At 32.6% G+C, this 15,004-nt stretch overlaps 2 protein-coding genes across 6 annotated transcripts; one reads left to right on the top strand and one right to left on the bottom strand.

Annotated features, from left to right (window-relative positions):
* Positions 1-4,709: 4,709 nt before the first annotated feature.
* On the top strand, positions 4,710-6,365 carry LOC7465538 (probable xyloglucan endotransglucosylase/hydrolase protein 6). Its single transcript, XM_002310288.4, has 4 exons — positions 4,710-4,971; positions 5,079-5,179; positions 5,281-5,477; positions 5,655-6,365. Exons 1-4 carry the CDS (start codon positions 4,770-4,772, stop codon positions 6,043-6,045), a joined length of 891 nt encoding a protein of 296 aa, XP_002310324.1. The 5' UTR covers positions 4,710-4,769; the 3' UTR covers positions 6,046-6,365.
* Positions 6,366-7,384: 1,019 nt separating this feature from the next.
* LOC7465550 (uncharacterized) lies at positions 7,385-14,748 on the bottom strand. 5 transcript variants are annotated; one of them, XR_002982953.2, is made up of 12 exons: positions 14,590-14,748; positions 14,409-14,480; positions 14,230-14,300; positions 14,023-14,101; positions 13,869-13,943; positions 13,606-13,720; positions 13,355-13,412; positions 13,201-13,272; positions 12,772-12,902; positions 12,521-12,695; positions 7,785-7,878; positions 7,385-7,642 (listed from the first exon to the last, which is right to left on the bottom strand). XR_002982953.2 is itself a non-coding variant. In XM_024605526.2 (12 exons), the coding sequence occupies exons 1-11, from the start codon at positions 14,590-14,592 to the stop codon at positions 7,794-7,796; spliced, it is 885 nt and encodes a 294-aa protein (XP_024461294.1). In that variant the 5' UTR covers positions 14,593-14,748; the 3' UTR covers positions 7,385-7,642; positions 7,761-7,793. The 5 variants fall into 5 exon arrangements, 4 of the variants coding, with proteins under 4 accessions (XP_024461294.1, XP_024461293.1, XP_024461292.1 ...); XM_024605526.2 differs by having other exon boundaries at positions 7,761-7,878; positions 12,572-12,695; XM_024605525.2 differs by having other exon boundaries at positions 12,572-12,695; positions 14,590-14,747.
* Between the last annotated feature and the right edge of the window lie 256 nt (positions 14,749-15,004).

Here is a 15,004-nt window from a genome sequence, read left to right as displayed (position 1 = left end):
CAATGATTCTTGAAAAGGGAGGATTTGGGGTATTAGCAAAGGTAGAGGGTGATGATGATTGTGGGCTGCTATCTATATCAGTGATGTCCAAAGATAGAATAAACGAGACATGCTAAGAAAGTTTAAAGTTAAAATGAATCTCCTAGAACTATCAAAAAGTCTTCAAATGAAATAATGAATGAGCTATTTATACATTTTAATTGGATTGAAATCATGTTTTCAAGAGAAAACATAGTTTTAGATTACATTGGTTTCGTATAAAATATTTTTTAATGTTTAATTTGAAAAACATTTTATGTAAAATATACAAATATTTTTCAATGGTAGCGATTATGACATGAAGATGATGATAGAAAAGAAATTGATGGTGGTAAAAAAAAGTGGTTATCATGGTGTGACAGTAATGGAATGGTAAAGAAAGAGATTGTAGTGGTGATGAAAGGGAATGTAATGATAAGATGGAGATATAATTGAAATAGTTAGATAATCTTATAAGTGAATTATTATTTGTAAAATATTTTATATAATTTTTTGAGCTGAAAATATTTTCCAGCAAATAAATTAAATTTAAAAATTAGTTGTAAAATTTAATCATTTTTCTTATAAAATATTTTTGAAGAAAAAATATTTTTAAAATAGTTTCCAAGTCCAGAAAACATATTCCTTTAAAATATCTAACGGAATCTAATATATATAAAGAAAGGTTAAGGGAAATTTGGATGAATATTAATGGAGACTACTTCCATCCCATCAAACCAAGTCTTCCATGGCCTGAAAACCCACCACAAGTCCTACCATTAATGAAGTTACTCCAATCCCATCAAATCAAGTCTTCGGATGGCCTGGAAACTTATCACGACTTGTCCTTTGATTGGCCTCTGTTCCTACCATTTATTGACGACCTTTGTCCATATCGCTCTCCAGTTCGAGAGTCTCTCAAAATTCATACAAGAAGAGAGTGTTATTGCACATTACTTACAATGACGTGACTGGCAAGCTTGAATATCCATATCATGGAATAGCCAGAAATCTGGAATTAAAACGATTTTCTTAGTTATAAATAAAAGACTTTTAGAAGAAGAAAAAATATTATCAATTGAGTTGCAATTAATTTGTTGATTGGAACTAATATATATATATATATATATATATTGAGATTTATAAATAAACAAAGTGGTTAATTCTCGTTTATTTTGATTATGTGTAGTTCTATCCAATTTTACATTCGTTCAAGATAACGTCATTAATTTTGAGTTAATAGATAAAAGAAATACAATATATGGAGCTTTGACCAACTTTTTGGTATATATACATGAATCTAGCCTATGAAATATTTCTTCCATAATTGTATCAGTAGAAATGTTTTTTATATACCAAATAATGACTGCAAAAATAAGAATAAAGAATATTGAATTATTAGCTTGTTGCTATTTGAAGATATTTATGGAAATAACATTTTTAGAATATGAATTAAATGTTATTTGAAATATTATTTTTCTTGATAGTGTTTAGTTACTGTCTCGTGATAAAAGATGCAGAAACAATTTATATATATAAAAAATATGTCTTTTTATACTTTTTATTTTGAAAGTACAAAATTTACTCCAAAACTATTCCAAGATTATCTTATTTATCTTATATTTTCAGCTATGTCTCTTTAAATAAATATATTTTTATATTTTTTTATATCTTATTTTTATATATAATTAAAAAATACAAACAAAACATAATTTTTTTTACGAGAATTCTTGTTGAACTAAGAGTGCGTTTAGTAAAATGGTTTAATCTGTTTTTTTTTAATGTTTTTTAAGATATTTTTTTGCCTGAAAAATATTAAATAAATGTTTTTATGTGTTTTTTTAATAGTTTTTATCAAAAATAAATAAAAATAATAATATTTTTTTAATTAAAAAATATGATGCAATAATAATAAATCTTGGGTGGCCCAGCTCTTTCAAGTTATAAGAGGATTATTTTTCTCAGACCAATCAGTGTTAAACACGAGTCCATGTAGCTAGCACATATACATCACTCTTGTTGGTCCGACAAGTACAATAAAAAATCTGGCCTACTGCTTTATGACCACAGTATGATTCTCCTATCCAACTCACCTCTCTTCCAATAATATTGTGCCACGAGGGATGGAACATAAGCTCCAGCTCAGTTGTTGGGGCGCTACAATCCAAGCAAAACGTGGGCAAGTTTCCATATGACTACGTGGCTTTCTCTAATTTGTTGCACGGATGATTCTTTCCATTTCAATCATGTAAATAAAAAAGTGATCTCTTTGTCGTTTAGCTTGACGTGTATTTGTTATATATTTATGGTGCAACTCAATAACGTTTGATTTGCCTAAAATATTTTTTCTGCAAAATATACATTGTTAGTAGAAGCTTTTTTTATATATAATTTTTAATTATATAAGAAATAGAATGATAATAATATATTTATGAAGATAAAATAATATATTTATGAGGATAATAATTAGAAAGGTATTGTAGTGGTGATAATAAAAAGAAGAGTGGGATGAATAAATAGTTATAATGATTAAAATTTAGTGATGGAAGCCAAAACAATAATAAATGTGGTTGGATCATAGTGATTATTGAAATAATTAGATAAAATTATTAAGTGATTTATAAAACAATTTATAGAATTACATTGAATAGTTTTTTTATTAAAAAAATGCTTTCCAAGAAAAATACACAAAAATAAAAATGAATACTTTCTTTTAAAAAAAATCTACCCAAAACAAACTATTCTTTGTTGATTTCCTGAAAATTGTTTATTAAAAAAGAATATTAATACTATCATCATTACCATTATTGTCTCATATTCATTATCATGACTATATAACTATTTTTTTATTATTATTATCACCCTTTCTTTGTTATTGCTACCGTCGTTATTTTTATATCTATAAAACATTATTTGATCAAAATCGCACCCATTATCTCCGCCAGTGATATTATTGACAACATGTTTTCATATTTTTATTAAGAAATAACTCAATTTAAAGATTATAATGATGCAAATAAAAATTCAATTTAATTCATGTATTGTAATGAATGCTTCAATAATTTAAGGGGCCTATGTCCTAAAAACAAATACACCATGTATATCTTGTCATGAAATATTGAGCATCTTGTGACAAAAAAATTTCCACACACGCACATATTCAAGTATATGTATATGTAGGGTAATTCGAACACACCGCAGTTATTCTACCACTGGCAATTAAGTCAAGTCCTTCAATCAATATTCAAGCTGGCCAATCTAATGTGGGAGCAAGACCAAGGTCTAATCGTTGCCCCATACACCACTGTATACCCAATCTTTCCCCAATCTCATGACTAAAAACTAAATTATCCTCAAAATTGTATCATATATATATATATATATATATATATGAATGTAATAATATTTGAAAAAAATCCAATTTTTTGAGTAGATATGTAATATCGATGTCTACACAATTTGTCTTATAAAATTAATAAGTTACTAAAATCAAGGACTTAATTGTAATTTACTGCACAGAAAACTACGAAGCTTGAAGAAGTTGAGATGGGCCCGAGAAAGTCCAAACCTAGTCGATACAGCCTACTTAATAATGGGCTCCACATTAGAGGTTTCTATCAATCGGCAGATCAAAATCAATCTCTGTCTATGGGCTGGCCACGGATATAAGAATAAATGAATTGTTATTATTGCAAGAAATGGAAGCACAGCCTTTTAACTTGGGGCTGTTTGACCAGAATTCGGGGCTGTTTGGTATTTTGCTGACTTGTGATTGTGCTCTGTACCTTGTTTTGTGTTGGATTTTTTTTGTTTTTTTTTTTATTTTTAAAAAAGTTTGTTTTTTACTTAATTCTTTTTTATTAAGAATTGTTAAATTTAACATTGAATCTCATGAAGGGCCATTAAATTTGGAGAGTTTATCTGATTGGATCAAACCTATGCTCCATCCTTTTCACAGCGATTGCTATCCAAGACAACTAGCTAGCTATTACGGTTTTGGGGGTATTAGCTGGGAAGCTCCAAGTTTTTCTAGCCTCCACACAATAATATCTTCTTCATTTTTCCTCTTTTTTTTTTTTAATGATTTCAAAGGTGCATTCCCCGTCTCAGTTCGATATATTCGGAGGGATTTAATGAGATTTCTTTGACGCGAACTTTTTTTTTTTTGTGTGGTAATTGTAGGTGTTGGGTCAGTTTGTGTGCATCTTAACTAATCTCTCGAGGCCCTAAAGTTAATGAACAGGTAATCTTCCAGTGACCCTGAGATTTGTAGCACTCAAATTGGTAATATTTAGAGAACAAATTCAGAGTCTGACCAGTTAAGCTACACCCTTGAGATTTCTTGGACGCTAACTTGAAAAGTCAAGAAATGGATTACAGGTCCTTGTAATTTCGGGCAATAATACATAGGAAGATAAAGTGTATCAAAATGTAGACTGGTAGTTCTACGTATTGCGTCTGGGAAATTAAGAATGAGTTGAAGAAAATTATGAGGTGGAGGATAAGACGGAACAAGGGTCGAAGCAAAATAAGCACACACGGACACAGTTGGGAGTAGGGCCTATTGACGGCATGCCATTAGCTAGATTTGAAAGCAAAACTGCAGTGTTGTTTTTCACTTGAATGCTGCAGTCAACATCATGTATCTTACAACTGGTGTCTGTGTGTATATATAGCAAGAGCCCTTAACCTCTCTAAATCACACGGTCTAACAATACTCTTAATATCACTTTTTGTAACACAAAACTCTAATGATCATGACCATGTTTCTTCAATCTCTCTCCCTGAGAAAGGCTAGTGTCTTTCTTTTCTTTTCCTTCCTTGCATTTCCTCTCCACGTCTCGGCTCGACCGGCAACTTTTCTTCAAGACTTTAGAGTCACATGGTCCGATTCCCATATCAGGCAAATCGATGGAGGGAGGGCTATCCAACTCGTTCTAGACCAATATTCAGGTCACACTTTTCGTGGGGTCACTAGCTAATTACAATAATTGGAAATCTTGACAAATGATCTAATTACAATAATGTTCGACAAACTAAGACTTGTTACAATATTTCAGGATGTGGGTTTGCATCCAAGGCCAAGTACTTGTTCGGCCGTGTTAGCATGAGGATCAAGCTCATCCCTGGAGACTCTGCTGGGACTGTCACTGCCTTTTATGTGTGTAGTCCATGTTTTGAATTCATGATTTCATATACTACACTTGCATGCTCATTCAAACGTTGAAGTTTCATTATTTCATTTGATTTTTGTTTTTGTAGATGAATTCGGACACCGATGCCGTTCGAGATGAGCTTGATTTTGAATTTCTGGGGAATAGGACAGGGCAGCCTTACACGGTTCAAACAAATATCTTTGCTCATGGAAAGGGTGATAGAGAACAGAGAGTTAACCTGTGGTTTGATCCTGCTGCAGACTTCCACCTCTACACAATTTTCTGGAACCATCAACATATTGTGTAAGTTCATAGCAAAATACCCATTATTAACTTTTTTATCGGTGACAGAGCAACAGGGCAGCCATTTTTTTATGTTCAAGTGTTGAAGTTTTCAACCTTCAATCATTAATTTTGTAATTGGGAGACTATACAGAGTAATTGCACTGTTAATGGTATTATTGCTGGTGGGGATTGCAGGTTCTTCGTAGATGATGTGCCTATCAGGGTTTACAAGAACAATGAGGCGAAAGGAATTCCATTTCCAAAGCTCCAGCCTATGGGGGTATATTCAACACTGTGGGAGGCCGACGATTGGGCAACAAGAGGTGGCCTAGAAAAGATTAATTGGAGCAAAGCCCCTTTCTATGCATACTACAAGGACTTCGACATCGAGGGATGTCCGGTTCCAGGACCAGCAACCTGTGCTTCAAATCGTGGAAACTGGTGGGAAGGTGCTACTTACCAAGCCCTCAACGCCATGGAAGCTAGGAAATATAGATGGGTCCGTATGAACCACATGATTTATGATTACTGTGCCGACAAATCCCGTTATCCGACTACACCACCAGAGTGCGTTGCCGGTATCTAGTTTGCGACAATCAACCAATCCATCAAGCAAACCAGTACATAGACATTGATATCGTATACTTGAATGTCTTTCCTACGCCATTTACGTACAAGTCGTTGTCCCGGTACTCTCCTATATTGTGCGACAAGAGCCATGCATGTAAAAAGGGTAATAAATCATTCCTGTGTGCCTATGTGGACCACCAGTTCTAAGTTTATTCTTGGAGAGGGGCAAAAAAACAAATAAAAAAAAGTCGATATCTACCTTGTAATCAAGCGTGTCTGTATATGATGCACAATATTTTGTGCCTATAAAAAAAGCTTGTCTATTATTGTGCGCAAGGGTTTTGATTTTCAAAGGTGGAGCAAGAAAAATCTTGCCACTGTCTACTTTTTTTAAAAAAACCAAAGGACATGGTAGGTTCATTAAACGTTCAATCATGATACAAGCCGACAGAGGAAGAAAGAATGGAAAGGAAATGGCCGAAGGTGGAGTACGGCAATCCTTTTGAATTTTTTCTGGCTCTTATTACTCCTACACGAATAGGTCCCCATCTTTTTGAGACCCTCTTGTATGATCTACAACAACATGATTCACATGGCCCATGAGTAACCCAGAGAGTAGGTGGGGTGCTTTACGACGTAGCATGAACATTACTACTCCACTCAAGCATGAAAGCCTGAAATGCTTCCTCTTGAGAGTAGACTGGATCTTGTCAGAAGAATCGATTCATGGATTGAGGTCTATTGCTTTTGTCCCCTCTAATTTTCTTTCTATCAAGGCCTCAACGCTAAATCCACGTTATTTCGAGGGATTTAAAAATTGGATTCATACGTGAAATATGTGCCCCTCCATTCAAATGCCTGTAACGTGCATGTTTCTCAACTAGCCTTGTTCCCTTTAAATGGTAAGGTTATAGTGAAGGAAGCAAAAGCTAGACAGGTCAATATGAAAGCGATCAGGGGAACCCTTCCCCTCTTCGTGCCCCCCCGAGACACACAAAGCTGGTAGAACTATGGACTATTCTTTGAAACTGTGGCCAATTTAATCGAAAGCCAAGTGTAAACTAGTTCAATATGGCGTATCTACAAACTTTAAGCATAGGTGCCAATCAACTGTTGTTGTAAGAATGCGGTTCCTTGGGTTCAACAAAAACAAAAAACTAAAAAGTCTACCTGTCAGTGCCTATAGACTGCAGCAAGAAGCAAGGCATATATATCCAAAGTGGCAGATCAATCATCGACAAGAAATTAAGATGCTAGGTTTAGAGAAAATTGGATCACTTGGCAGCTTTCAATCAAGCAGTGAAAACTTGTGATCAATAATCAACAGGCCAAGAGATAAGGTCAAGGACAGGAAATAATGAATTGAAAGTTGCATATCATTGCTGTATCGCAGGTCACATTAAATGAAATTGTGGAATATATAAATGAGTAACAAAAGTGGTCCCTGAAATCACCATAGTTTCTCACTTTAAGAGTTGATTTTTCAAGAATTGGCAGATTTACTAGGACTTGCGGGAATGGAGTGTTCAGCTGAGGAATTCGTTGTCTAACAAAGCAATGAGATCATGTTTAACAAGAATGCTTCCTTTTATCGTTCAGTTCAACAACAATGCCTACGGAATAAAATCCAGTTAGAAAAGGAAATCCAATTAGAGACTCTTTTGTTTGAGACGAAGAACATCAAGTCAATAGACAAATAAGGGCAATCAAAGAGAACGGATCCCATTGAACCTCCGTCTTTCTTGGCCTTGATGCTTTGAAGACCTAGACATGCTTCTTTTTATCGTTCAATTTGACTGCAACAGGCTCGGAACAGTACGGGCAATTACCAAACAGGACATCAAACGATCTGCAATGAAAAGATGCAAGAATCCACAAATCATTTAAACCCCAGTATTTAAAACAATCAGAGAAAATAATAGGTCGGTGTGGATCTTCTCTATGCAACTTAATTAAGAGGAACAAAAACAAAAACTAATTATCAATGCTTTTAATGACCCTATCATTTCCTGCGGTGCAGATGTTCTGTTAAATTTCCCCTAATAGAGCAATTAAAGTTGAGATTTACCTTAAATGAGGCCACCACAAATTGTAAGTAGTAACCATCATCACCAGTGTCGGCAACAAATTATGCTGTATCTTGTTCACTGAATCTAATATTTACTCTTAACCATCAACCGTGGTGATAGGTCAATTATTTCATAGTACTTTTTGAAGAACTACCGATAATGAAGTGATGCAGAAACGTCAAGAAGATTACCAATAAGAGAGACACTCGATATTGAAGAAAGTAACATAAAAAAGATATACTCAATCTTGAAGAAAACTCAATTTATTTTATTCAAAAACTCAACCATTCAATAACCATGTTAAGTGCTTATTTATATATACCAGACAAAAAAAAAATAGAAAAAACCTAATAAATACTAATTCCATACGGAAATTAGAATCCTAATTTAAGGGTTAATTTTATTTTATCCCCTAAAGGATATGGATTCTATCAATTTCTTCTCAAAAATTTGTTCTTTATCAATTATCTTATGATATTTCATCCCTTTATCTATAAGGTCCTTTCATCTATAAAGAGTAATTGATTAAACAACTTAGGAGTGTAATCGATTGAGAATATATTTTTGAGAAGAAATTGATATAACTCATATATTTCAGGAAGTAAAATGAAATTGACCCTTAAATTTAACTACTAAATTATAAATACTAATATTTTTAAATAATAATAAAATCTAGAATGATCATTACTATTAAAATTTCTAATAAACAAATACCAATTCCATTCGTTACTCACTTGCCCTTCATCCCCATTCATTTTCCCTTGATTGGAAATAAGATAGACTTAGACTTCTTAACAACAATACAGAAGGAAGAACAAAGTCATTGTGATTAACCTTTTCTTTAAACTCTTCAAGGATAGAATTTTCAATTTGTGGTACTTCCAAACCTTTCTTGTACAAGATCCATTGCATTAAATTCTTCATCCTCCATGTCTTACACATCATGTATCTACATGATCTTAATCTCCTCTAAAAATTTCTCTCCGACGCGATTTATCTACTTGTTTTACAAATTCTGCTTACTTCATAAAATGCCCAACATAGACTGTGAACCAGTCAAATTTATCGCTCAGGTTCTGCCTTAAATTTACTGTAGTTGGTTTGCATAGTTTAGACTTGAGTCGCAAGAAAAAAATAACTTAAATAATTTTGGAGATCTAAGTGTTTACAATCAAAAGAGCTTATTAACCGAACGTTGTGACAATTAAACTTTTCGTTTCGAATGATAGATGATATTTAAGGCTCCCATTATCATAATACATTGGTAACTTTCTATATCTGTGAATAGGATACCCACCTTACAACAATTTTCATAAAAACAAATGTCATTAACCTTAAATAAATCTGGAATAGCATGTCTCATTTATTGAAATTGAACGAAAGGCAACTCCTCAAACATAAATATATTCTCCAAATAACCACAGTCATAAAATATTTCATGTGATACAATCACTTTGATACGATTAAAATATGTGAAAATCTAACCAAAAACGTTAAACTTGGCTCACTTTGTTCCTGAAGTCTACTTCTCCGATCATAATTCTATTGGTTATGAAGATGGTACTTGGAAGGTTGATCCGCCATAATCAAATTGATTATTAACCAAAAAAAGAAGAAAAGAAAAAAAGAAAAAAAGAATAGTATTGTTTAGTATGTTTTACTAGAATAGTATTGTTTTTCATTCTTTTGGCATTTTTATATACATAATTTTTTTTCTTCAATTTCATCTTTGATATTAGATTTATTAAGAATTGAACTTCTAAATTTTTTACAATTTACTTTTTATAAGGTTATTCTAATCTCATAACCCGGGCCGCAAGTTTTAGGGTTAACTTGGTTGATTTAAGTTTTTTTTTTCCTTTTTCTCATTGACTTTTTTTTTTTCAATTTCATCCTTCAACATTGGATTGATTGGTAATTAAGCTTTGTGATTTATTTCGGTTTATTTTCTATGAGGTTATCCCCTCATATGACTCACATCACGAGTTTGGTGAGTTAACTCAGGTTGACTCGAGTTGGGTTTTGTGTTTTTTTAATCAATTTTTCAATATCAATTTCATCCTTAACATTAAGTTTATTGAGATTGAGTTTCATAATTTTTTTCAATTTACCTTTTATAAGGTTATTTCAATCTCATGATCCAGACCGCGAGTTTAACGAGTTAACCTAGTTAACTCGAGTTTTTTTTTCTAATTTATTTTTTTCTCAATTTTATCCTTCAATGTTAGATTAATTGAAAATTAAGCTTCGTAATTTAATTCGGTTTACTTTCTATGAGGTTGTTCTCGTCTCATGACTCGAGTCAGGGTTTGACGGATTAACCCAGGTTGACTCGAGTCATTTTTTTATCCTTTTTTAATCATTTTTTTTTCAATTTCATCTTTCAACATTTGATTAATTAAGAATTAAACTTTATAATTTGTTTTCTAATGGGTTATCCCGGTCTCATGACCTAGGTCGAGGGTTTGGCAGATTATCTTGGTCTGACTCAAGTCATTTTTTTAATTGATTTTTTTTTTCAATTTTATCCTTCAACATTGGATTTATTGAAAATTGAACTTCATAATTGTTTTGATTTATTTTATATAGAGTTATCATAGTTTCACGATCCGGCATGTGGATTAGCAGGTTAACCTGAATCAATCCAATATGTTGTCATTTCGATATTTATAAAAAAATATTATCTTGAATATTTATTTTGAGTCAAACTATATTTTTACTAGTAGTCCGTGCTATTTTTGAACCTGTCAAGTTAACCGAGTCATATTAAATTAATCCCAACACGGTAAAAAAAATTTCCTACTATAAAAAAAAAATTAGCAAATTGTATCCACAAAAGTAGACTATGAAGATTGCTATTAATTGTTTTCGATCAAATAAAAATGACCTTAATGACTCATATGATGACAACATTAAAAAAAAAAAAAAGAATTGATTGAAAACGAGAAATAGAGAAAGTAAGAGAATTGGTAATGAAAAGTACATGTAAATTTGATTTTCTATTAAATTCATTTGTACTTTTCTTCAATCTAAAAAATTCTGCATGGTTAGCAAGTTGAACTTCTGTTTTTATTTTTCAAAAAAACAATTTAATGGGCTATATGTATACATTTTTCTTATTCGACTTTTAAGTGAATTTGGCTTTATATTTTATTTTATTTTTAAATTTTTTCCGAATTTATTGTATTTTTTTATGTCTATTCGAAGCGAATTTCCTTTCAAAGTCAAATTATATATAAATATTTCGAATGAATCAAGTGAACTTTTCTCAGAGAATTAATTGATAAACTAACTGCACTTTTGAAGGAAAATTGAAGTTTATAAAATATAAAGGCATTTTCTATAATTCTTAGATGGATGAAAGAATCTTCTTGATAAGAGAATGAAATGTCACCGGAGAAAATTGATAAAGAACACACTTTTAAAAAGAAACTGATAGAACCCATATATTTTAAGGAGATAAAATGAAATTATGATAGAACTAGAAAAAAGCAATTGTAGGAAGAAAATATATGAAGAAAAAATTTCAAGATCAAGAAAGACAAAATTATAGTGGAATAGTTATAATACCAAATTGATGTATTCAATAATCCAACCATTTCGTAACAGATGTTTAGATGCTTATTTATATGCACCAAACCAAATAAAATATGAAAACCTAATAAGTTTTAATTCCATAAGAAAACTAAAATCTTAATTTAACTACTAAACAATAAATAATAACATTTATAAATAATAATAAAATATAGAATAATCATATGATTTTGAAATTTCTAAATAAACAGATATCAGTTCTTGTCGTTATCCTTCATTCCTCATCATAAAGTACAAGAAAATTGGAGGATCTATTATTGAAAGGACTCTAAAATAGACCTCTAAAACTTCTCACTGAATCTTGTGGCATCGTCATATTTTAAAAGTTGTTTTAATTGTGTAATTTCAAAGGTTCGTAAACCTGGATAGCTGGTCCTACCAATTTACCTACCCATTTACATGTGCAAAAATGTACTAGAAAAGGTACCGAAGGATTTGGAAACAATCCATGATAGAGTGAGCCAACGCAGAAAGTTTCTTTTTTCTTTTAAAAATCAAAGTAGATGGTTAAGATATGAACATTTGGTGAAGTATTAGCTATGGAAAAAGGGCAAAAAGTGCAGCAAAGCAATCTCAACTTAAAATCACTCTTCAAAATGCAGTGAATGGGGACTAAAACCATGCTTATCTTATGCGAGACAGGTAAAAGCAAAGCCAGAGATACTAAAAAGTCAACGTATTGCCTAGTTGTTGTGATAGAGCGCAACCAGTGAGACATGAACATTTAGTGGAGACGTGTTAGATATGGAAAATGAGCAGAAAATGCAGCAAAGCAATCTCAACTTAAACCACTCTTCAAAATGCAGTGAATGAGAACTAAAACCATACTTATCTTATGTGAGCCAAATAAAATCCAGAGATACTAAAAAGTCAACGTACTGCCTAGTTGTGGTGATAGAGCGCAGCCAGTCCACCAGACAAACAGTATGGAAAGCCCTGCCACAACTGGTATTATCACATGTATGGTCAGTTCCAGCACCACTCCTAGATCCAAGCTCCTCATCTACATGAACATTTACAGGTCAATGATAAATGAACTAATTCAAAAATATAAACACTTCTACTTAGTATAGCATTACCGATGGGAAGGTATTGGGCATAACAGATTCCACATTCAACTTGCTGATCATTCTCCAGGACATGTGATGGTCTTGGTAGTTCAGTCTCCAGAATAAATGCAAGATTTTCAGGAAGTGTTTTATCCTTCATCCTGTAAAAATTAATCCAAGTGCGCATGTGTATGGAGTATTCACTGATTGGTACAGTTGACAATGAAGTCACTCTTTTTCCAAAATGAATGATAATACTATCACTACTTCAAACAATGGATGGAAAATTTAGGGAAAATAGCGAACAGGCTACCCCTCCTTCCCTTTTCCCTATTGGAATGCATTTTACTTATTTGAAAAACACAAAAGAAAATCTCAACAATTGTACCCTGGTTATAATACTAACAGGTAATTGAACTCAAAATGCTAATCATAAACTGAGCAGACTCAAGATCGTACCATCGTTTGTTGTTTCTTAGCCATAACTTTCTCACAGGGTTCACCACTGGACCAGAGCCCATAAAGCGACACCTATTCAAACTTAAGAAATTCATTAGAGAATGGAAAGCCAAGACTGGCTAGACAATAACATCGATTTGACAAGAAAACTTACTCTGGCAAAGATCTAGGATCTCTGGCATTTATAGACAACATTATCGAACAATCATTTCCTGGGGAAAGGTCAGGAAAAGGGGAGGAGGTTTTAATTACAACAAACAGGATTCTGTGTTACACTATTCACAAATTGTTCGATAGATACTGAATGGACAAAAAATATAATCATATAGCTAACCTCAGCTGGCAAAGCACATGTATTTCAGTTGATCAACAACAGAAGACAAAAATGCGTGACCAAATAAATACCTATATCAATTTGGCGACAAGTTGTGGCGCGAGACAACTTTTTCTTGTTAGTGACACAAAGAGAATGATCAATATCCTCCAAGGTAGACCAAAACTCCTGAAGCTCTTCCAAATGCTGTTATATTTAGAAAGAACAATCTCGGTTGACACCCTTTTTAGATGTAACATTACAGAGTTATTACAAAGATCATGTCCCCAGAAGTCACATGAAAACTAAAATTTTCGTAATTGAAAACACAAGAAAAGAACCTGTGAAAGCATACCTCTCGGAACTGTTGCACCAAATCTTTTAATCTTGATTTTACTGACCATTTAACATTGAATATATATGGTACCTCCTGCAATAGTTTAAAAATGAAGAAAGTTTCAGCCTTGAAATGAAAGAATTCAAATAGCAAACAGATTATTAGGACCAACCGCAGAAACTGAAGGTGGCTTTTGCGGATAGGTTTTATCCAACTGAATTTCCATGATATGAACTCTTCCCTTCTTATCACTGATACTCAAATACACAACAGGTTAGTCCACTACATGTTTAAGTAAACTTGAAGGAGAACCAAAATAAATTATAATGCAAAACGAGATAGATAGTAATTGGATATTAAGAACTTATTCTATCCTTACGTAATACGAAAACTAAGGAACTCTAAATCTCCACCGAAACGAACCAGACGCTCCCATCCAACTTCTTCTATCTGTCATACAAGAACAACGAAAACATTATCGACTCAACGCAACCTGAAAGCAAAGAAAAGAAAAGAAAAAACACAATCAGGAAATAATTCATTGACGTTAAAGTCAACCTCTGAGTAGACCAAGCGGTAAAATGAAGATGGATTGGCCAGCTCTTTGTGTCTTTTCTGCTCAATAAAATCCTGTAAGCCAAAACAAAATATTCGTTTGGGAATTTTATCAAACAGCTGGTGGGCTGACTTTATTTTGTTTACGGTAATAGAAACTGATCACTAGAAGAAATGGACGAACCATTCTAAAAGGGTTGATAGAGAACTCTACAGCATCAAATTATCAGACAGCTGGTGGGCTAGCTGATTTTTAGGGAGCAATAACCAGTCCTCGAATCCTCTATAAATCTCACGATTCGATCCCTTAAAGTGATACGGGTGGTCCGGTGCTTCTATCATTTCTGTGAACGAACTATTATCTAGTCCTTATAGTTTAACGAGACTAATTAAGTAGTCCTTGTAGTGTCAAAAACTATGTATTTAAAATACAAATTATAACTTAGTCCTTCCAAAAAAAAATTAAGTATTACTCTTCATGAGTTTTTTACTATGCAAGACTCTACTGTTCATCATCTCATATATCATTGTGGATGATGGGCTATGCAAAATTTTATGTTTTTTTTAATTTGAGACTCAAACTTTTTTTTCCGACAATT

Source organism: Populus trichocarpa, chromosome 7, assembly GCF_000002775.5.
Source record: "Populus trichocarpa isolate Nisqually-1 chromosome 7, P.trichocarpa_v4.1, whole genome shotgun sequence".
Taxonomy (NCBI): Eukaryota; Viridiplantae; Streptophyta; class Magnoliopsida; order Malpighiales; family Salicaceae; genus Populus; species Populus trichocarpa.
The sequence above is the reverse complement of the archived record's forward strand: the minus strand, read 5'-3'. Positions and strand labels throughout refer to the sequence as shown.